This window comes from Danio rerio, chromosome 23 (assembly GCF_049306965.1).
Source record: "Danio rerio strain Tuebingen ecotype United States chromosome 23, GRCz12tu, whole genome shotgun sequence".
Lineage (NCBI taxonomy): Eukaryota > Metazoa > Chordata > Actinopteri > Cypriniformes > Danionidae > Danio > Danio rerio.
The window spans coordinates 12,349,364-12,374,194 of NC_133198.1; the positions used below are offsets into that span (position 1 = coordinate 12,349,364).

At 35.5% G+C, this 24,831-nt stretch overlaps 1 protein-coding gene across 1 annotated transcript in view; it reads right to left on the reverse strand.

Annotated features, from left to right (window-relative positions):
- Positions 1–257: 257 nt before the first annotated feature.
- Positions 258–24,831, reverse strand: part of phactr3a (phosphatase and actin regulator 3a) — a 113,627-nt gene continuing 89,053 nt past the window's right edge. Inside the window, 5 exon segments of the mRNA NM_001114411.1 lie at positions 258–791; positions 3,821–3,897; positions 4,145–4,285; positions 8,205–8,266; positions 13,057–13,112. Of these exon segments, the coding sequence (NP_001107883.1) occupies positions 776–791; positions 3,821–3,897; positions 4,145–4,285; positions 8,205–8,266; positions 13,057–13,112 (352 nt within the window). The 3' untranslated portion in view covers positions 258–775.

Consider the following 24,831-nt stretch of genomic DNA (forward strand, 5'->3'; position numbering starts at 1 on the left):
AAAGAGTGTTTTAGTGTTTCGCGACCGTTTAAATGAGTTTTTTGGGAGTAGGTGATTGGTTGAGACAAAGAGAGGCGTAGTTCCACATCCCTTTCCACAACCATTAAATATAGAATTGTTTGGTTTAACATGCTAAATAGTTCACAATATTATTGTTTTAAAACTATTTTTGACCATATTAATGCATCCTTGCTGAGCAAAAGTCTATGAGCATGATACATTTTTAAAAATGTAAAAAGCATTACAGAACACAGAAATATTTCCAAAATTGTATTTTGAAGACAAGTGGTGCTTACAAAGTTTTTTTTTTTCAAGTGATGACATGAACAACCCTGTTCAAACTGACTTTTGTACAGTGTATGAAATTCATTTATAGCAGGCTTATTAACCCTCAAGTGTTTTTTTTTTTTACTTAATTTTTGAGAGTGGAGCTGGTTACATGTACACAAACATTAATCCAGGACTGATTCATTTACTCTTTTCTTAGCAGTCACTAAATTGCAGTCCATTTTAAAAACATCAAAAAGTCCTCTGCCGCTCCACTCCTGTCAGCCTCAGGTTAAATCTATCCGCAGATGTTCTTCAGGTTTGGTCCTGGGGCGGCCCGCGGTGGAGACGCAGCTCTTGGCGTAACCACATCCAAACAGCACTTGGCCCATGGCGCTGGAAGAATAAGGGAATCCCATGGACGAAGCCACGACTCTGGAAGAGGCTCCTCCAGGAGTTTAACATAAACGCCACATTCAGCATTTTCTTCACAGAAGAAAAACCCCTCTTAGGGCCTGTGAAACCTACACAAGAAGACCGAAATCAACAAAGGTGTCTTTCACAATCACGAACATGATGTAATTGAACAATACATGATTACAGCACTGAATCAATCAGTTATTTTTAGTAGGAGCACACAGAAGAGCTCTAATGCCCACTAATGCATCATCATGTAGAGAGGAACTTGTTATTCAGAACCACACTAGGTGACACATCCACACGTGGTACATGTACCTATATTGTCCAAAATGTCATGCTTTTTGTCATCTGTTGTGTTGTCTATAATAAGTTCAGGATTCTATTTAGAAGCATTGATACCTGTATAACTATGTATTAACTATGACATTAATACCTAATTAACTATGATTTCATTCAAAGTTGGTCATTTAGTTTTTGTACGGTATAGCGGCACAATTAATAATTAAAAGATCATGATCTTGATTCGACCCCGGAAACAATCTAAATCCAGCATTTTAACAATTCTACCAATTATATTTCAATGACAGGAGAGATGCATACAGAGCACACACGACTTTACATTGTTTTCCACACAGTATGTTGCTAAGCAACTCACACTTTAAATAGCATTGAAAGAGTTAGCTTACTGTATATACAAGGTATAATTCACCCAAAAATGTCAATTTTGTCTTCATTTGCTACGTTGTGTAATGGCATATTCACAGTTTCAATGGTGCAGTAAAAATCTTGGGCTGTGAATAATGTGATTTTTTTTTCTCTGAGTCCACCGTCACTGTCTTTCCAGTGTCTGAGAGAGTTATGGTGTGGAGAAACCCCAAAAAAGTTTACTACCCAGATTGAAGCATGAAGACTGGTGACAGAGTGGATTGATGAACATAAAAGTGAAGTTAAACATCTCCCATGGCCTGCTCAGTCACCAGAACTAATTATTATTGAGCCACATTGAGATGTTTTGAAAGAACGAGTCAGGAAATGATTTCCTCCTCCAGCATCACATAGTGACCTGGCCACATCCAACAGGAATAACTGTGGACTAAAGTGTAAGCGGTCTAAAAGGGATGTCTGGGTGCTACCCCAGTTTTAACCCCCCCAAAAAACAAAACCACAACAACCCACTCCACTGCAAAATCTAATATGGACTCCAACTCTCCTGTTTCCACCTTGGGTCACTTGTGCCAAAGCCAAACATTGGTTTTAATGGTGTCAGCAGTGAAAATCTTGGGCATTGGAGAATATGAAACACTTTTTTTTCTGATGAGTCCACCTCCACTGTTTTTCCAGTATCTGGGAGTTATGGTGTGGATAACCCCCGAAAAAGTACCACCCAGACTTTCGCATGCCCAGAGTGAAGCATAAAAAAGTTTACCATGTATCAGGATAATAATGCACCAATACACACAGTAAGGGTGCTTTCACACCTGTGAATCGATTCAGTTGTTCCGAAACAGAGATTACAATTGTTACATTGTTACTCTTTGCTCTTGGAGCGGTTCGCTTTCACACTGCAAAGTTTCTAATCGGACCAAAAGAGCTAAAACAAGTCACGTGCGAGTAAACTCTCCTTACATTAGTTAGAGTGTCAGGGTTTATTTTGTAGCGTCCCGCTAAGCTGTCAGGTGAGGTGGTGGTTTGGCGGTGATTGACATGGTGCGCACGTGACGTGTCTGAGGAGAGACGCAATGGGGAGGGGTGAGAAGGGTGCGCGATGATGCCTATTTGAGGACCGGGAGGGAGACGCCGGGAGATCATCACTCGTTTGCGGGCATCCGGAGACTCGCGAAACTTCCTGCCCTACTCCTAATTCTCTCTTCATATATCCGTAAGCCTATTACATATCCATAAAACACTGTGATATAACCGTGCTCGGATCAGATCATTTTCTCAATGCAATCGAACCGCTCCAGGGTTCGTTTCAATCGAGCCTAGACCACCTCATTCAAGCGATCTCACAGCGATTACTTTGGCACGGAACAGAGCGCGATTGCCCTGTTCACATATGCCAAACGAACCGCGCTAACTGGGCAAACGAGATACGTTCCGAAACAAAAGTGTAGGTGTGAAAGCACCCTAAGACTGGTAAACTGAGTGGTTTGATAAACATGAAAGTGATGTTGAACATCTCCCATGGCCTGCACAGTCACCAGATCTAAATATTATTAAGCAACTTTGAGGTGTTTTGGAAGAGCGAGTCAGGAAATATTTTCCTCCCCCAGCATCATATAGTGGCCTGGCCACTATTTTGCAAGATGAATAGCAAATTGCAAGTGAAGCAAAGAGTAATGTTCTATTTTATTGCCATTTGCTTTGAACATGGCGACGTAGTGGCGCAGTAGGTAGTGCTGTCGCCTCACAGCAAGAAGGTCACTGGGTCGCTGGTTCGAACCTCGGCTCAGATGGCGTTTTTGTGAGGAGTTTGCATGTTCTCCCTGCGTTCGTGTGGGTTTCCTTCCCCCACAGTCCAAAGACAACCTTACAGGTGAATTGGGTAGGCTAAATTGTCCATAGTTTATGATTGTGTGTGTGTGTGTGTGTGTATGTGTGGATGTTTCCCAGAGATATCTTGCAGCTGGAAGGGCATCCGCTGCGTAAAAACGTGCTGGATAAGTGGGCGGTTTATTCCGCTGTGGTGACCCCGGAATAATAAAGGGACTAAGCCGACAAGAAAATGAAAGAAATGCTTTGAACATGTGACGTTTAGTCGTTAATTTTTAAAATCAGAAAGTTTTTCTCAATCATGAGAGTATTGTGATCTTTATTTTATTCTTTTAAAGATTCTTTTTTTATCCAGAATCATGCAGCTCTAATTCATCTAATTCAAATTATTTTACCAGGAAAATCATGGTTCATAATTCTTTATGGAGCCTGTTGGACTATTCTGCAAATGGTCAGAAAGACTGTCATACATATAAATGAAAGTCAACAAGGCGAAACATGTCTCTCTGTTTTCTGGAAAATACGGATATATGTCTAAATCATTTTTGACCAGGCAGTTTGTTTTTGGGAGTGTGGATTTTGCTGATTTAAAAATAGCTCCGGCACATCTGTGAGAGGGCAAACACACACACACACTGACCTTGTTAGATGCTTGCTTGAAGCATGGACCTCCATCTCAGTGCTTTTGAACTCGTTCAGCTCTTTACGGATGGCCGCCTGTAGAAGCACAAATAAAACACACTAAAACATATCCTCGAGTAACTTCTGCACTCTATAATGAATAAACCCAATCATGAGGATAGACTCAGATAGTTATGTTGACTGGCACAAATTAGATAATGTTTTGGCTGCTTCACTAATATATTAGGTTTATTAACATTGATTGAATTGCTAAAAATAAAAAAACACAAGAAAATGTTTTTGTTCTGTGCTGTCTAATTGAATTGAGGCTGTTTGTCAGTACCTTGTCAGCTGCAGACAGTCTGGTCCAGGGTTTGTCAGCTCTTCTGTCATAATCCTGGGCTTTGGCCACCTCCACATAGTCACTGAAGCGAATCAGGATCTTTCTTTCTCTTAGTTCATCAACTGTTGGCCTCTGGTTTAGCTATGAGAAGAAACAGAAGGTTGTTGGTAGGGCTCAATGCAAGTTATGAGATACATGTTGCAAGCAAAAGTCCACTGGCTGGAAAAGGACAATTATAGGACTCACCATGCAGCATTTTGTTTTTTTGCAATATATATTGCAATAGAATATATTGAATCATGGAGATATACCCAGCTGCAGACCCGGAGAACCACACACGTCCCAGGCACACACATTCTAGCACACACGATTTAGGGAAACCATATATGGTAGCTAACTAACTCCTTTGGAGCATTATTGACACCTACTGTATTTCACAAATATGGCGATCGCGATCGCGACCGCCCGTGCTACGATTGCTATTTATTAGACTTTGAAAGGTTTAGGGCTTCCCACTTCAGTCATTATGTCATTATTTTATCGTTTTATCTTTTCTGAACTCAGATTATGTAAATAAAAATGATTGGATAAACACTTATGACTTTTTTCACGTACATGTTACAACTATAATGACCACAAATTACCAGTACTTTAAGGTTTAAAAACAATATATTACTTGCTGTAAATGATAGTATTTAATGTGGGAAATCATTAATAAAATTGTTATTGGAAAATTAAGCAAATAAATATTATTAATCTCTTGAGTAAAATAATATATACATTTAAACGTGTAAAAAGACTTGTATTACATATAAAGATGTATTATCGACTATATTAATATAATTATTAACTTGATCTTCCTTCATTATAAATGAATCCATTATATAAATTAAACCTGTCCAATTTGTATCGTTCAGCAAGGCCAGCAAACGAGTATCTGCCATATTGACTCTGTCAGATAAATAGTGACTGATCATCTATGATGGATGATAGAAAACTTAGTCTATTATATTGAATGGCGATCGGAAACACTGTTCCCCATTCACCCGTCACGACCATGATGATGTCCGATAATACACTAATAACATTAACCTTGGGTGTAACCATATAAGGTTTGCCTAGATTGTGTGCCTCAAACGTGTGTGGTTCTGTGGGTCTGCAGCTGGATATTATTGGAAATGTGCTAAATAAGTTGGCGGTTCATTCTGCTGTGGTGACCCCGGAATAATAAAGGGACAAAGCTGAAAAAAAAAATCAATAAACGAATAATTACAAGCAGAGGTAAATATATAAAAGATACACAAGAAAAAAAAGTGTTTGATGGTTTTCTTAGTCTTAACAGTATTCAGGAACAGAAATGAAAATAAAATGTAAAATAACACTGTTTACACGCAATAAATAATTGTTAAAGCTACAAACGTTAGAATTTCCTGTGCCTGAATGCTCTAAATTAGCTTGACATGAATGCACAGTCACAGGGCATAAAACTACAAGCGCATGATAAACGTTCACCCAGTGGATGAACAATATATACATCGATAACGGAATGTGTTTGTCTGCAATAGTCACATCGCGAGATTAGATTATTTATTAAAGTTAAAGGTATTATTAAATAGTATTTATTATATTATTGTATACAATTGTTTATAAAATGATGACCGTGTTATTTTACGTTTGATTGTTCAATTACTGTATTTGTATATTGTTAGACATCCCAGAAAACCATAAGGAATTTATTCATCGATTATTTGTGCTCTGTCATATTAATGTATGCTTGTGTTTTATTATATTTCATGCAAAAAGACTGCATACAAAAATTCTTGATCACCCCATTCGATCCTTCCAAATAGAGCTATATTCAAATCATTGCATGAAATTATATTATATCGCAATATATATCGCAGCAAAACAATAAATTGCAATGTCAGATTTTCCTAATATCGTGCAGCCCTAATTCACTCTATAATGCATCCTGTGATGTGTCTATTTCGCATGCACATATTGTGGCATCAATGTCTAAACTGCATAATGTGCCGCCCTTTTAAGAGGTCAAGAATTATTGAAGTATAGCCAAAATCAGGGGTTTGCAAACTCGGTCCTGAGGGCCGGTGTCCTGCAGATTTTAGCTAGATTTTAGCAAGGATGTTACTAGAAAGCCTAGTAAGAGCCTGATTAGCTGGCCCAGGTGTGTCTTATTAGGACTGGAAGTAAACTTTGCAGGTCACTGGGCCTCCAGTACTGAGTGTGGACCCCTGGCCTAATTGCATGACCAGCCAATCATGATTTCATCAAAAAATTATTAGATTCACCTACAATAGAAACAGCTAATCTCTTTTAAAAACTTTTGCTGTTTGCCGTTCTTAAAATAATTCAGTGTTTTGTTTTTTTTTGCAGTTGCCAGTGTTAATTGTACTTAATGCAGATTTAATAAATAAAGAATAAAATAAACAAATAAACACAGCATGGGGTAGATGCTATTTGATTCACCTACGTTAAAAATAGTGAAAGTCCTTTAAAAACTGTCCGTCGTTCTTGTAATAATTCAGTGATTTATTTTATTTTTTTAGCAATTGCCTGTTTTTTATGTACACTACTCACCAACGCAAATTTTTACTCTCGTTTGGCACTTGGTGAGCTTTAATTTTAGGGCGTACTCACACTATGTACAGTTGCCTTGAACCGGGCCGAAGGACAATTATACCCCTTCCTGTCTCCCTCAACGGCCTGCACGCTTAAGTCATCGATGATGCGCTATTCAGTAAGAAGTGCTCTCGCTCAGCACATTAGACATTGTGGTAGTTATATCATTTTCGTTGTTTGACAAGCAGTGACGCAGTCAAATATTTTGCCGAACAGATCAGCCACCTTTGACGCTCATAAACAATCATAAAGTCCTCATGCTGCAGAAATTTCTGAAGTAGGTACTCTTGACAACTCCAGTGTATGGACATAAACCAAATTTATTGTTGGGGTAACGCATTACAAGTGATTAGAGTTTGTAATAAGTTTCCTAAGTAATGAGTAACTTTCCTAAGTAATGAGTAAATTAACTAGCAACGAGTAAATTAAGTTATTTTTTTGTAAAAAAAAATGTAATGTTACTTTTTTATTTGAACTAATTAGCTGAATTGCTGAAATAAAATGAACGCAGTCATGATAAATCATAGTTATCGAGAGAATGTATTAATTATTTGAAAGCATGGAAGAAATAGAAAAGGGGATTGTTTTAGTGGACAGGGATTTTAGATAACTTATAAGACAAAAAGTACAAAAGAAGCAATCACGTTGGTTTAAATTCACAAATTTTAATAGTTCTCAGAAAATACCATTGTCCTAAACCATATTTTAGTTTGTGTTTTTAAGATAAATGATGGTGTAGGTTATACGAATCATTGTTAATTGCAGAGCTCCTCTGTTAAAAGATAAACAAAACTGCAAGTTCTGAAAGAGATCAATCCAACGCAAAGGTAAGGAAACTTAATATTGTAATACATTACTTTCAAAATTAACTTTCCTCAACACTGGCCAAAATATTATGATTCTAAAATAAAAAAACGCATAATAAAATAGATTTACTTTTGTTTTATTATAATTATAATAACAATAAAAATGTCTGATGCGTAATGTGCGTTTAATTGCATATACTGTGAAGAATGAGCTAAGCAAAAACAGTAACATTTCCACATTTGAAACTGACGGGGTTTTTTATATTGCCATATTTAATTACTATTATTTTGAAATAATAAACAGTATTTGCTATTTTGTAAACACATCATCGTAGACATACTGCTGTCTACATCTCTTGCACTGACATCCAGCTTTCCTCTTCGCAAACTCAGCTCTTTTCTTCTCTGTGTCTACGCTCTGGACCTTTAAATAGATCTGATTCAACTAGTTCAGAACATTAATGTTTTCTCCTTCAGAAAAACACCAATTGTCTTCAAACGGTTCGTTTTTATTCAGTGTTTTAACCTACTTTACAGAACAACTTTATTTTTATTTTATTGAGCAGCAGCACACATAAATCAGAAAGAGTAAAAGTGATGCTAAAGCAGTTTACCTTTCTGTTGAGTCTCTGTTTGATCTCTCTTCTTTCCTCCTGTTCCGTCTGATCGTTCCTCTCTGAAAGAGCAAAGAAAGTCTGAGTGATTGAATCAAACGGGTCACTCACAGTGTGCTCTTCTGACACAGAGATTATATCTATTTCACATCATGTGCTCTGATGTGCCGACACAATGGAACACAATGGAAAACACAATCACATCTTTGCCCTAAAACTGCGGTAGGATTAAGTATTTTGATTTAAGAAATCGATTGCATAGTCACATTGTTATAAAAATTAATACTTCATTGAATTTAAATTGTAGTCCTTTACAGTAAGGTTTCATTTGTTAACATCAGTAAACCATATTTCTCAGCAGGCACACAACATTATAAGACGTTAAAATTAGGTTAGATTTAGGTTGTGACGTTATGTGACCAAAATTCATTATCTAGTCAGCGTCTAAGGACAACATTATTTTGACGTTCAATAATGACGTCAAATTACGTTGATATTTGTTTGATTTTAGGTTGTGTTAGAAAGAGACCAAAATTTACGTCTGATAGACATCATAGTGGTAACGTCCACACAACGTCAATGTGTAACACGATCAGAGGTTGATATTTTAGGTTGGACATTCGACATTGATGTCTACCTGACGTCAACCCAATTTTCATTCCTAAACAAAATCCAACATCCCCACAACATTGGGGTACAATTTCAATCTGGCATGATGTTGACGTCCTGAGCCTGCAGGGTTGTTTCAGGGTTTCTGCAGGTTTTATCAAGTCAAATTTAAGGTTTTTAAAGACAATTATGGAAGCAGCTTAAGACTTTTTTTTTTTTATAAATTTCATCTAATTGGAAAAGATTTTTACTTGCCTAATTTAAAAAAAATCTAATCTAGTTATTTCTTAGCCACATATTTTTGTCAAAATGTATCAAACAAGCAAACTCCAGTTGCATGCATGCACTTTTTTTCAACATAACATTTCTTTAAAAAAACAAAAAGACTTTAAAAACTCTAATAAACTAAATATAGGCAACGTGGTGGCGTGGTAGGTTGTGCTTTCGCCTCACAGTCAGTTTCTGTGTGGAGTTTGCTCTGGTTTCCCCCACAGTCCAAAGACATGCGGACGAATTAGGTAGGCTAAATTTTCTGTAGTATATGAGTGTGAATGGATGTTTTCCAGAGATGGGTTGCAGCTGGAAGGGCATCCGCTGCATAAAACATGCTGGATAAGATAGCGGTTCCGCTGTGGCGACCCCAGATTAATAAAGGGACTAACCCGAAAAGAAAATGAATGAACTAAATATATGCACAACAGTCTGTCCAGGTCAGTCACTGTCCTCACCATGTAGCCATAAATGCATAGATAATTATAAAGAGTCCATATTATGGGTTTTTGAAAATGACCTTCTATGTAGTCTGTAACACAGCCAGGGGCGTAGATTTAGGGTGTACGGAGGGGACGTGTCCCCACCAATATCCACCAAATACTGAAATGTCCCCACCAATAATTTAATTCACTTAAAAAAAAAAACATTGCGCTGTCAATCTAAACCTAGACATGTCGAAAGAGTTAAATCACGTACTCTCCTCTCCTCGAGTCGCACCGCACTCAAACACATATGAACATTGTGATTGGCTGTGCCTTTCCCTGCTGTCACAATAGAGGCTGCTTTCAGATACAATCAGTGCCAAAACAACTGCTCGAGGGTTTGCGTGAGGTGTGTGACACGTACAAGTGAGGATGGCGGTAGCAAAAAAATGTGGACATAAAGAGCGTTTTTTTTACGAAAAGTGTAAGTCACATAAGCTCAAGTTCGCTATACTGAATGAGTCCATCATGATAATGCCGCTATAGTGTTTTCGCCGATTTTATGGTCAGTTTAACGTTAAAGCAGACTGATATATTATTATACATTATTGCCTGAAAACTAACTGCAGAATAAACACCTGTAAACGTATATGACCCTGTCAGTTCTCCTAATTTCTAACGTTAGAGTAACATCTCCAAGTTTGGGTGAAACAATTTGTCAGAAAAATTACAGCCTGTGCTAAATCTTTTAATAATAATGAGACATGCTTAATTTGTACGAAAATAAATGAAAGTGTTTATTAAACTCTCTCTTTATCAGTTCATTAACATTACTTTAACATTACACTTTTAGGCCTGTGGCCAGCTTATTGAAAGGAGAGATTATTTGTTTTCTGAAAAACTGCACCTTTTTGCAGTTATTCATCTGATTAAATATTCATTCTTATTAATTAAGGTATAAATATTACATTTTAGTGAGATATTAAGAAACTATTTTTGCTGGATTATCTTGTTGGATAGTTTGATCATTGGATATTTTTAATGTACAAAAAATATTTCCAACCATTTTATCAAATTGCTTTATTTACACATGTGCATTTAAACTGTAAGTTTTATTACAGTTTTATAAATAATAAAAAATACTCAGAATTAGAATTTTCTAAGAACTTTAAATTCTTAGAATAAAGAAATAGAGTTCAGATGCCAAAAGCTCTAAATGCCATGTAAATGAGCATTTTTCTCAGCCTCGTATATTTATGTTCAGTTATTTCACTTTAAAGGCAATGAAAAGAACATATTTGTCACCCTAAAAGTTAAATCCACACACAGAAGTTGGAGAAAAATGCTAATTTTAAAAGTAAATATTAAATGGCATATAAAGGTTTTTGCATATGAACTCTTCAAATATGACAATCTAAAAAAAAAAATTCTGTTAAAACTTGATTTAAATTAAAAACTGAAGCCTATACACAAATAAAAAACTGGCCAGCGCATGATTCAACCTTCCTTAGTGAGAATTTGGCCATTTGAATGATAAGATAAAATCAAATATAATAATAATAATAATCAAACTTTTGGTTTTTCAAACCACCTGAACCCCCTTGGTTAAGCGCCTGACTATTTAATTTAACTTAATAAATTGTATAAAGGGAGGATTAATTAATAATATATTTATTCTTGGTAGGGGTGTGGGGGGATTTGATTCACTCGTCCCCAGTCCCCACCAATGTCAAGTGCAAACCTACGCCCTTGAACACAGCTCTAAGTGAAGTGAAATTTCCAGCTAAGGCTTAAATCTGTACGTGTACAGTGTTTAAAACTATTGATTCATCTATAAAAGAGTCGACTCATAGTGCTTTAAATGAGATGTCTTGATAACGAGTCTGTGTTTCGCGAAGACACAACTTTAAAACACAAGTAGTTACACGCGCAAACCCAGGAGATTTGAAACCTGCGGCCCCGCTCACTAACACAAAAAAAATAACCTAACACACACACACACACACACACACACACACACACACACACATACACACACACACAGACGCCACTTGAAAGAAGTCAGTCTCTAACTGTTACCCAAAGATGAAACCTCAGCATTATAGCCCAGCCTTGAGCAGCTCCAGTGCTTCTGGAGACTATATGCTTACAAAGAAGACTTCATCGGCCATTTGTTAAAGGAAGGATCAGTTAAGACAGTTAGAACATAGATCAGTGCATCATGGATCAGTTTCTTCCTCCATTTCACAAGTGTAATTATGTGCGATTAAAATTGTTGTCTCGTTTACTCTAGCTTGCAAATGATGTATTTAGTTGTGTTTTGTTACTTGTAACCGTGTGTACTGTATCTGATTATTTACTTGCCAAGTAAATAATACTTGACTAGATCTTTTTCAAGACACTTCTATACAGCTTAAAGTGACATTTAAAGGCTTAACTAGGTTAACTAGGCAGGTAAGGGTAATTAGGCAAGTTATTGTATAACGATGTAGACTATTGAAAAAAAAAATACTTTTAAAGGGGCTAATAATATTGACCTTGAAATTGTTTTTAAAAAAATAAAAACTGCTTTTATTCTAGGCAAAATAAAACAAATAAAACTTTCACAACAAGAAAAAAATTTATCAGACATATTGTGAACATGTCCTTGCTCTGTTAAACATCGTTTGGGAAATATTTAAAAAAGAAAAAAAATTCAAAGAAGTGCTAAATATTCTGACTAATTATGTAATTTAATGACGGTTATTTTAAAGTAAATTTCTGTCATTTAAAGGCCATTATTTGCTTCTTTTGTTTTTTAAATTGTAGTCATCTTGAATAAAAAAATAAATATATGTATTGTAATTTATTTAAATATACGACTTAAGAAAATTTCACAAAAGGTCAATAACATTTACTTGATTTCTCAAATAAACAACATTTGTGATTAAATAATTATTAGTCTTTGCTTGGCAAAGCTTTGAAGATTTATTTGCTTTTTCTGAGTGAAAATTGTTTCCAAGCTATTTTAAGTAAACCCTTCTCCTATTTTTACGGTGTAGTTAGTAATGCATGGATTATTTAGGAGCACTTATTATTGTTATTATTTCTGACAACCTATGCATTTATTCTATCACACGCAGCGATTGTATTTATTTCTGTGCCGTTCTTTACTTTTATAACATTCTTTTTTTTCATGAATTTTATGACATTCATTATTATTTACAGTCAAAATGATTCGACACAGATTAATTACTTGTGTTATCCGTCTTGCTGATTATGTGATTGAGGTAAATTGGTTTTATATTTGCACATTCGTTCATTTCTAAACAATGACACGGTGTCTATATTGTTTACCACAGTACTTTGCATATTCGGTATGAAATAGCATGTAGTAACACTTTAAAACAACATTAGCAATGTATAATTGTCAACAATGTTACTTTGACAGTCCTTTGCTGCTAATATCCTTATTTAGAATTTGCAATGGATACTTTTCTGAATTGACATCAAGGACAATCTGCGAATATAAAACCAACCTCAATGAATGTAATGTTAGTAGCACTCACGTTTTAAAATGTTTCTGCTCTCCAGCTCTTCAACGGCCGGCCGCTGACTGAGTCTCCTGCGGAAAAACACCAGAATCACATTCTGAACCATTATTTCTGTTAAGTGTCCCGTTCAGAGAGATCCAGCAGTGAGGGAGATCCTGAAGGGACGCTCAAAAACTCCCCGTCCTTTGTGTTCAGCCTGACAGGTATTCCTCTTCATCTGGATAAATACTGACAGCGGGGGTTTGAGCCGCTTTTTTAAGAACCCCCTCCCGTATTAAGTGAAGGTGCTGATGAGATTAAATAAGTGGACCCGTGCTGAGAGGAAACTTGTGCTGTTGTTGATGTTTGTCGTGTCGGGGGCGCGCTCTTTTTGAACAAACTGGCGCGCGCTAAGTGCACGCTCGCTCATCCATACTGTACGAGCGCTTTTTTGTCGTGCGCGCGCGCTCTTTCAGTTCGCCTTTGTATAACGCGATAATTAGGTTTAATGTGCTTTGGAATTGATTCATTTATGCTGGAATTTTGCATGGAGAAAGCTGCAGATCATTGCTATACTGTATGTCTTAATGTATTATTCTATAAAATATTAAACTTAGTTTTTGACTGAGTTTTTGATGAATAAATCATACAGTGAGTTTCAATGAAAGACAGCCAGCAATTAATATTCTGTCATCAATGTTACAAAAGTTTTTTTTTTTTTTTTTTTTTTTTTTTTTTTTTTTTTTTTTTTTACACAAAAGAAGATAATTTGAAGAATATTTGACTGGGTAATTATAAAAAAAAAATAATAGTTATAAAATAATATTTAAAGATGAACAAAAGATTTGTAATTAATATAAAGTAAATAGTGAGTAATATATATATATATATATATATATATATATATATATATATATATATATATATATATATATATATATATATAATGCTCAGCATAATTGACTACACCAACATTAATCCATATCTCAGTGAATATAGATCACATACAATACATTTTTGTGTATTTAAACAAACCATCTATCTATAAACCTAAAATAAGAGTATCTATATCTATCTAAAAAATATCTATCTATGTTAAAATAAGAGTTTGGGATCAACTTTAGGAATCGAAAGATAATACATTTAATTTCAAACAAGTTGTTGTAAAATGTATAAACTAAAATCTTTTTACAAAATTGTGTATTTTTTAATGTGTTTCCTAATTTTTTCTTCTTTATAAACATTTTAGAGGCAGCCCAGTGGTTCAGTGGTTAGCACTCGCCTCACAGCAAAAAGGTCACTGGTTCAAGTCCTGGCTGAGTCAGTTGGCATTTCTTTGTGGAGTTTGCATCTTCTCCCCGTGTTGGGGTTTCCTCCTGGTACTCCGGTTTCCCCCACAGTCCAAAGACATGTGGTATAGGTGAATTGAATGAGCTAGGTTGACCGTAGTGTATGAGTGTGTATGTGAGAGTGTATGGGTGTTTTCCAGTACAGGGTTGCGGCTGGAAGGGTATCCGCTTGGTGGTTTATTCTGCTGTGGCAAGTACTGATAAATAAGGGTCTTAGCTGACGGAAAATGAATGAATGATTGAATGAATAAATAAATTAACATTTTATTTATTTTTTTCCCCAGATATATCAATTTGGGTGAATCTATTAGACTCTGATATTAAGTTTTCTTGCTAGATTAGTTCCAATTGTGTCTTTAAGTACTGACTAATCTAATGTTCAGTACAGTATGTGCTCAGCAAAGCATATATTAATAAAACGCTGATTTAGCATAAATTGCATGATAAAATCGTAGAATTATATTATATACAGTTGGGGTCAGAATTATTAGCCCCCCTGAATTATTAACCCTCCTGTTTATTTTTTTCCCCAATTTCTTTTTGACGTATAGATTTTTTCAACACATTTCTAAACATAATAGTTTAATAACTCATCTCTATAAACTGATTTATTTGATCTTTGCCATGATGACAGTAAATAATATTTTACTGTGTTTTTCAAGACACTTCTTTACAGCTTAAGTGACATTTAAAAGCTAAACTAGGAAGGTTGGGGTAATTAGGCAAGTCACTGTATAATAATGGTTTGTTTTGTAGACAGTCGAAAAAAATATAGCTTAAAGGGGCTAATAATTTTGACCTTAAAATGGTGTTTAAAAATTTTAAAACTGCTTTTATTCTAGTCAAAATTAAACCAATAAGAATCTCTATAGAAGAAAAAAATACTGTGAACATTTTCTTGCTCTTCAACTGTATGTAGTATTTTTATATAGTAATATTATTATTTAAGCACATTTTATGAAAAAAACTTAATTCTTCACAATGTCACATTTGATTCAGCGTCTTATTGGACATTGTTTGAAATTTGTTCATTTAAATGGTTTATACTGTCAAGAAATGTAGCAATTGATTTAAGCTAGTAACAAGAACAATCTAACTATTGTGTTTTGCATTAAGCTTAGATGTACAGTAAAAGTTTATTGCTATTATCTCGAATTACCTCCTTATACCCAAATCTCTGATCAATAATAAGGCATTTTCCAGCATAATATGGAATTGCAGCCATTGTATCTCTGCTGTCACTCCTATAAGCTGAGTAAGACGGGATTCCAGCAGATGTGCCGGTGTTAATATTTCATGAGCTGAAATGGAGACCTCGTCCCAAAGCCCCTCTGGAAGCTGCCTGGGTATTATTGACCTGTATCATGAGTTGCCTAGCAACAGTAGCTTCCCCTTGACGACTGAAACAAAGAAACATGGCAAGCTCGTGCCATTGGTCTGCACTGTACACAAGTCATTAATAAGATCGCTTTAATTAAAGGATGGATGCATTTTTCCATCAACTGTGTTAAGTATTACAGTATATCTGGTATTCACTGTACAGAGTGGAGATGGAGGAGGGGAACGTGCACCAGCATCCATTATTCACCAGTCTGAGCTCTAAAAATACCTCTAGCTGTGTCTTTCTTGTGTTTAAGTACAGAGCAATGCAAGCCAAAGATAGGAAGGTCATGACATGCTGCTGCGGCAAAGTGTCATTGTGTGTTTAGCTCAGACTTCAGCCTGTCCTGCAGGTGCATTGAGCATCACCGCTGGCCCAGTTCAACTGGACCACACTCATTTGTGCTGACTGCTGCTGTTAGACCAAAATATGACAACAAAATTAACCACATTTTTTAAACACTGTGTTTCTGGTCTTATTGTGAATTATGCATCTTTGTTGACCAGAAAAATGTTTTTGTTTATTTCAAAACATGCAATTGTTAAGCAACTCTTCATTTTTTAAGGTGACCTGAACTGACCTGGGGTGCGTTTCCCAAACAACGACGTAACTTGCAGCTGAACTATAATAGTATGATGCATCATTTGGGAAAATAACAACGTAGTGTCTCAAAACCTTTAAAAAGGAGGGACTAACAACTTATAATAAAGAAGAACCCCATATTTTTTGTGCAAATGATTGTTTTATATGCACACGCACTTAAAAAAAAATCCAATATTAGTTTTGGTTAAAAACATGCAATCACTTTCCATAATAATTGAATAATATATAAATGGCACATATAGGGCCTATGTTTCCTTTACAACTATTATTGAGAATATGCCATATTCTATTCTACAACATAAAACCACTTAGCTAACACTCTAATCAATAAATAATATATAAATCGGTATGCTAATGGTTGTAATTTACAGTGGGCTATTTATTAAGAAAAGAAAAAAAAATTACTATTATTATTTTGTTGTTATTATTAATTTGTTGTTATTATTAATTTGTTATAATAATAATAATAATAATAATAATTTAATAATATTATTATTATTATTATTATTATTATTATTATTATTGCAATCTGACATATTAAAATCACTGCAGTGATGTTCTAACCAACAAGTCCATGTCATATAGGCCTACAGTACAGATACATTTTAAAATTAAATTAAATTAAAATGTAAATTTTTATAAACTTGTTAAATTTTCATAACATTTATAAACTTATAAATTTTTATAAAAACGTATAAACTTTCAATTTAAAATTTATAAATTAAAAGCGGCGATGCAGTTGCGCAGTAGGTAGTGCTGTCGCCTCACAGCAAGAAGGTCGCTGGTTCGAGTTGGCGTTTCTGTGTGGAGTTTGCATGTTCTCCCTGCGTTCACGTGGGTTTTCTCCGGGTGCTCCGGTTTCCCCCACAGTCCAAAAACATGCGGTACAGGTGAATTGGGTAAGCTAAATTGTCTGTAGTGTATGTGTGTGTGAATGTGTGTGTGGATGTTTCCCAGAAATGGGTTGCGGCTTTAAGGGCATCCGCTGCGTAAAAATGTAATGGATAAGTTGGCGGTTCATTCCGCTGTGGCGACCCCGGATTAATAAAGGGACTAAGCTGACAAGAAAATGAATGAAATTAAAAGCATTAATGTATGCTATATTTTTGTTTTTACAAGCTTTGAAGATGTAACAAAAGTTCCATTTTTAAATCATAAGTCACTAATGGCTTTCGTCATGAGCCACGGCTGTGTTCAAAATGACATCAATGTTTTGAAAGGGCTCTGCAAAGGGAGCTCAATTGTCAATATGAAAATTGCTAAAACTGTAAAAATGCTTTGAAAGCAAATTACATCTAAGAGAGATTACTGCTTTTTAATCATTCCTAGTTTAAATGTTAGAATGTTCTAAACCAATAGGGCACATAGGGGGGATAACGGGGAAAAGGACACAACCAGGAAATATGCCTCTAGCTACAGCTTAAGAGGTGTATTTGGAAACGTTCAAGTTTGCAATGTAGTTTGCGAATGTTTATTGGAATAACAGATTTGGGAAAAACCAAATCAATGAACTATGTTTTTAATTACAGGACCTGCAACCTCAGTTGGCTAATGATGGTTTTTGGAACACACCCCTGATCCGTTTCATTTTCCCTTTATTTGGCATGGCCTAGTTGATATTCACAATGGAGTCATAACAATTAAGTTTGTACTGTTTGTACAACTTTGTGACTGCTCTTGAATGGCACAGCCAAAGCCCTGACTTAAACCTAATTGGGCATCTCTGGTGATCAACGTTTACCATCCAACCTGACAGAACTGGAAAGGATCTGCAAGGAGGAATGGCAGAGGATCCCCAAATCCAGGTGTGAAAAACTTGTTGCATCTTTCCCAAACAGACTCATGCCTTTATTAGATCAAAAGGGTGCTTCTACTAAATACATAGTCTGAATACTTAGGACCATGTAATATTTGAGTTTTTCTTTTTTAATTAATCTGCAAAAATGTCAACAATTCTGTGTTGTTCTGTCAGTATGGGGTGCTGTGTGTACATTAATGAGGGGGAAAATTAACTTAAATGATTTTAGCAAATGACTGCAATATATCGAAGGTTGAAAAATTTAAGGGGGTCTGAATATTTTCTGTACCCACTGTAGCCATTATACTACAAATAATTTTTGGTTTCGGTTTTTGACTGGCAAAATTTTTCATTTTTATGCAGAACGTTTTATTTCAGTGCATCCCTACACTGTAAAAAAATATATGATTAGTTAGTCCTGACAGCTTGTTTTTAGGTCATTGTAAATTATTAATCCAATTTTGTTCTAACTTAATTTTATAAGTTGAGATTTTTATAACCAGGAATTTTTATACTGTACACATAAAAACAAATTCACAAACCTTAGGAAATGGAAAATAGTCACATAAACCTTTAACCATATGTTTATCAGTGGCTGAAAACACTAGCTGTGCATATACAGTAGCTAATTCACTTTAAAAAATGCTGGGTTTCACACCATCGGTTTGTTTTGGGACAACATGAAGGAATTAAATTAACTTGTCAGTTTTTACTAATTTAAATGGGCTGAACATATAATAATAAAAGGGCACATATGTTACCCCTTTTTCATATTTATTATAATTCTTTTGTGTCCTCAGAATGTGTCTGTAAAGTTTCAGCTCAAAACACCCATCAGAGTATGTATTATAGCTGTTTGAAGTGTCTGTATTATAGCTGGAAAAAGGTTGTTGCTGTTTCTTTTGCACTGGGCCTTTAAGGCTAATCATCCCCGCCCACTGTTCCCACGGCCTGTCAGCAACATGCCTCAATCGCCGCCCTCGGCTGCCTCAGGAAGCAGATCTCACGTAACGTTTGTGAGAAATACTACAGTACCAATCAATCAGTATTTGATGCATTTTTTTTGTGGAGTTGCAACAATGAGTTCACGCACACACAGCGCAGACACACACACACAGCACAGACAAGTAGCGCAGACAAACACACACATACATAGTGTAGACACACACACACACACACACACACACACACATATACATAGCGCAGACACACACACACACACACACCGAGAGACAGTGAGAGAGACACGCAGCTGTGGTGATGAAGTAAATCTGAAGTGAATCACTGTACTTCATTACACACATGCACACGCTTTAAAACATGTTAAAATTGTAAAACTCACTCTTGATCACTAATGATGATTGATGTTCCTAGCAAACTGAACAGACCTTTTGTTCCCGGTTACTTTGCGCTCGTCCTGTCTTGTCGATATGATTTTATGCATTACTACGGAGACATGTTAATGTGCGCAGCTGTCAATCAATATTGGTGGGCGGGGGGACCGCACTCCAACATCAAGTTGTGGTCGATCTGAAAACCGCTTCAATTGGTCCACCATTTTTATGTTGTTAAATTTAAAAAAAAGGACTGGGTGTTTTTATTTCACCCCAATACGACATTATATACACTATACTTATATACATGTATTTCCAAACAGCTTTAAAAGTAGATTTTTTCACCATAGGTGTCCTTTAAGCTGTGGCAACAAAATTTCAAGAATTGTTGTTTCAGCTCATTTTAAAATAGTTTGAACAAAAAAATCTTGAATGTTGACAGCACTCAATTTAAAATAACAAACTTAAGGTATAGTTTACTTAAAAATGAACATTAGCTGCTAATTTATTTAACTTTTTCTTCAGTTGAACATTAAGGGCACGTGTTCATCAAAAAATTTTTTTTTTTAACTCGAGGCAAATATATATTTATTGTTCTTTGTCAGTGTGTGGAATCATGGAAGTTGTCTTCTTCATTATATTCCATGAGACACCTGCAGAAATCATCTTGATGGATGAACATAAGTATTCAAAACTAGTGAATATGATGGTAGTATGAAGCTAAGTAATGCTGAAAGCTGACAAAGTAAATGAGAGCATTGAAGCAATTGTTGATGAGAGATATGACACAAAAGCAACAGAGCTTTTGTTATGCCACATGCCATTATTTCCGCTTCTTCAGCTTCTTCAGAATGTTTTAGCATACTGAATAAATTTTAGGGTTCTGTAATAATTCTGTTCTGTGCAGTGTAATGAAACACCAAAACTAAATATCGAGGCTGTGTAATGCTATTAGCATTAATACACCTGATACAATACATATTTCTCTGGATTTAAACATTATTTGAAAATTTTAAGACCATAAGTACGTAAGTCAGTCAATATATAACACTTGGTTTTAGAATATCTTAATAAATAAGTCAAGAAGACACCTGACAGCATTTTGATAATTGCTAAATTCTCTCTTAAAGACTAAGAGAATGATAAATACTGAACCTATGACTCTGGTTAGATGATCTAACAATGCTTTTTTGCAAGTCTTACCGTACGTTCACACCAAAGTGCACACTTTTTATCAAATTCATATAACAATGGAAGATCAAGTTGCGTGTGGTGTGGCTTTGCTCTATTTATCCAATATGTGTCCATATGTCTGAAATATCCTGAAGCAGCAGTACTGTTTTGTACTGTCACATCGCGTGAGATTCCCGCTTTTTAAAGATAAATTTATATAACATTAATGAACATCAGTAACTCGCCAGTGACTTATTTAATGTATGTTCCTGTAAGAAAACATTGTAAATAATTGGAAATCCGGCGACCGCAATAATCAAACCCTTAGGAACAACTGTGGTCGGAACCAAAGTTCACAGGTCTGTGTTCCCTGAACTGCTATCAAGCGGTGGACGTCTTCATTCTGATTGCTTGCCGCCGAAACGCGTTATAGCTCATTACCATAAAGTTGACTTCATTTCAACTCTCCTCGACGCTCACGCCGGCGAAGACGCGCCGCTCTGCTCCTCGCCGCTTATCGTCGCCTATCGCCGCCGGCTCTCATTGAAAATGAATGACTTCCGGCTACTTTGACGCTCTCGCCGCTTTCGGTGTGAACGTACGGTTAGGGTGCTTTCACATCTGTAGTTCGCTTCATTTGGTCTGGACCAAGCGCAATAAATGATACATTGTTGCATCTTCTGCCGTCTTTGGGTTGTTTTCACACCACACTGCTGGCTTTGGTCCGAACCAGCTGAAACAAACCAAAATGCAGTCATCTGACAAAATCCACATCTCTCATTGGCCAGATGTTGTTAAACATATTTCCTAAACTGCTTATTGATTGGCCAGAATTCACGTGCGGGAAAATGCCAGTGAACACAAAACCTTTTACTCTGGGGGAACGACTGCGCTGGCTAATTGTATCCCTGCTTTAGACAAACTACGTTATACATTACGAAAATGAAGTGCGGCCGCGGATGGAAAACAGTGTTTATTGCATCGCTCGTCACTTCAGGAGGCGCTGTGAATTAATTTAGCTAAACTGCAACATGGTCATCTTGTGGAAATATTACCAACGATCCATCGGGTAATGTTTTCCCCTCTCTCTCTGTTGGTAAAAGGCGCTGTCAACAAATATTTTTCCTCCATATCCCATAATGCACAGCGCATCGGCCTAGGGCAGCTGAATTAGTCCAAAACGCGCAGTACTTTTTGCGGTTGGACCTGTTTTAGTACAGATCATATTCTCACCACAAACGAACCGCTCCAAGGTTTGTTTGAAAGCGTACCGAGACCACCTCTTCAAGCAGGTCTCGGTACGCTTATTTGGTCCACTTTTAGTGCGCACTCGAGTACGATTGCTGCATTCTCACCTGCCCAAACGAACCGTACCAAAAGGGGAAACGAACTCTAGTGCGATTCAATTGAACTAAATAAGGCAGGTGTGAAAGCACCCTTACAAACATCTAACATTTCAAAACAGGCACATGTGACTAAAAATCCTTGAAACACAACAAATATTTGTTGTAAAATTACATGTGCCAGTGTACCTGATGTTAGTGTAATGTAAACACCTGTATCAGCACAGCGCACATACTTCTTTGAACTACAAACCACTCATGCTTCTCACATTGCAAAACTTGGACTTAAATCAGTCAAATTTAGTCATTTTAGCACCTTGTGTCTGTCACTGTGGCCTGAAGAAAGCTTTCTCAAAGCCTGAATTAGCCTGGACTTAAACGCTGTTTCTTCTCTGAATCCACAGAGAATTGCTGCTTTCAGTGGAGACAAATACCACATCTAATTACATAAGACGTAGTCTGACTAAATCTGTAATTGCAAAAGGCACTGCAGACCGTTCTCTGCTGTTTTTCTCCCTCCTAATGCTTTCTTGTAAAGATCAGACTTTAAACGCTACATTATTTCAAGAATCAATTCCAAAAAAATCTAGAGTAAATTCTAAAAGGGCCGAGAGTCAATTCCAAAAGAATCAAGAGTCAAGAAAAAACAATTGAGTAAGTTACAAAAGAATCGAGTCAATTCCAAAAGGATCGAGAGTAAATTAAAAATTAAAAAAGAAAAAGTCAATTCTAAAGAAAGTCAAGAGTCAATTTTAAAAGGATTCAAATCAATTGCAAAAGAATTGTCAATGAAAAAAATTGAGAAGCAGTTACAAAAAAATGATTAAATTAAAAATACATTTTGAGTCGATTTCAAAAGAATCTAGAGTCAGTTCCAAAAGGATCAAGAATAAATTTAAAAAGAAAAAGAAAGTAAATTCTAAAGAAAACCTAGAGCCAATTTAAAAAAAAAATTGAGAATCAATTCCAAAAGAATCAAGAGTCAATTAAAAAAGATAGTCAATTCTAAAAAAAAAAAAAAAAACTGAGAGTCAATTAAAAAAAATGAGAGTCAGTTACAAAAGAATCGAGTCAATTCCAAAAAAAATCAAGAGTCTATTCCAAAAGGATAGAGAGTGGATTAAAAAAGAAAAAAGAAAGAGTCAATTCTAAAGAAAACCGAGAGTCAATTTTAAAAGAATTCAGAGTCAATTGCAAAATAATTGATTTAATTAAAAAAATATTGAGAGTCAGTTACAAAAGAATTGACTCAATTAAAAATAAATAAATTGAGAGTCAGTTACAAAAGAATTGAGATTCAAATACAAAAGAATAAAGAGTCAATTCCCAAAAGATCTAGAGGGGATTAAAAAAAAGAAAAAGAAAGAGTAAATTAAAGAAAATCTAGTCAATTTTTAAAGAATTCAGAGTCAATTGCAAAATAATCGAGTCAATAAAAAATGTGTTGAGAGTCAATTACAAATGGATTGACTCAATTAAAAATAAATAAATCGAGAGTCAGTGACAAAAGAATTGAGAGTCATCTTCGAGAGTCAATTGCAAAAGAATAAAGAATCAATTCCAAAAGAAATGAAAGCTCATTTCAAAATAATTGACATTCAATTCCAAAGTTCACATTTTATTCCTTAACGGGAATTGAGTCCTCTTTATAATTTATAATTATATTCTTTATAATTTATCATTTGAGTCTCTTTTGCTAATAATGTTCATAAGTGACTTGCAAATAAATGATCAGATACTTTACATTTCCACAAAAAGATTCAATGAATTGCTTTAAATAACCATATCTAAGCTTCGCAATACCCATTGCATGCTTTTTAACAGCTTGGCATGGTATGTTGTGCTCCAAAATCCAAATAATACACTTTCTAAATTTGAAAGGACTATTTTCACGTTTCTCAGCAGCAGAAGTCGTTATAGTTTGGTGAATGTAGAACAAAGTGAATGGGAGAGTACAACAAATGCATTCCTATTTGCTGAATTAATAAAAGGAAAAGTCAACAAAAGTGAGAAAAAAGGAAACAATTTGTGTGAGACTAATAACAGCAGCCAGAAGAGAACCAAGTCAAATTTACTGTCACACAAACCAAAGAAACGGGGTAGATCAAGAAATAACACAACTAAGCATAATAGGCAAATTAAACATCTAAACAAATCACAATAATGCAACACACAAAACAATAGCAAAGTAAAACAAAAGACAAAGCAAACAAAATACAAAGCCCTGCAAACAAAACAGAATAAAAAAACACAAATAAGTAATAGGCTTTATGCACTGCTAGAGTTTTATAGCTAATGATAAACATTCATTGATAGCTTAATGTGAGTATTTTCAATTTCACAAGGTTGTTTTTACAGCATTGAAGTTGTAATGTAATTACAATGCATTCAGTTAAATAGACTTAAGCATTCATTTAGTTGTTCAAGTGTAAAACGAGATGAAAAACTGTGTAAATGCAAGTGCTGTCAGTAGCAACAGGCTAGAAATTCCATTGAAAATACTGGGGTAAAATAAACTGCCATATTTTAAAAAGACATGGTGAGGGGAAATGGAATTTAATGCAGTGCTTCTTGTTCTGTCTGAGACCCGTATATCTAACAGGCAGTGAAGATTGCTGATTTTTAAAGAAATCAGATCCTAAACGTGCCAATTTTGTAATGGAAAGACAGTTGACTGGAAGCCCTTGGGCTGCCTGGCTGAAAATTAAAAGCCTGTGTGCATACAGCCCATTGTGGAACAAAGCACAACACAAAATAAAAATAAAGCACAACAAAGTGAAAGAGACAAAAATGCAAAGCAAAATAAACCACAAAACAAAATGAAGGCAGA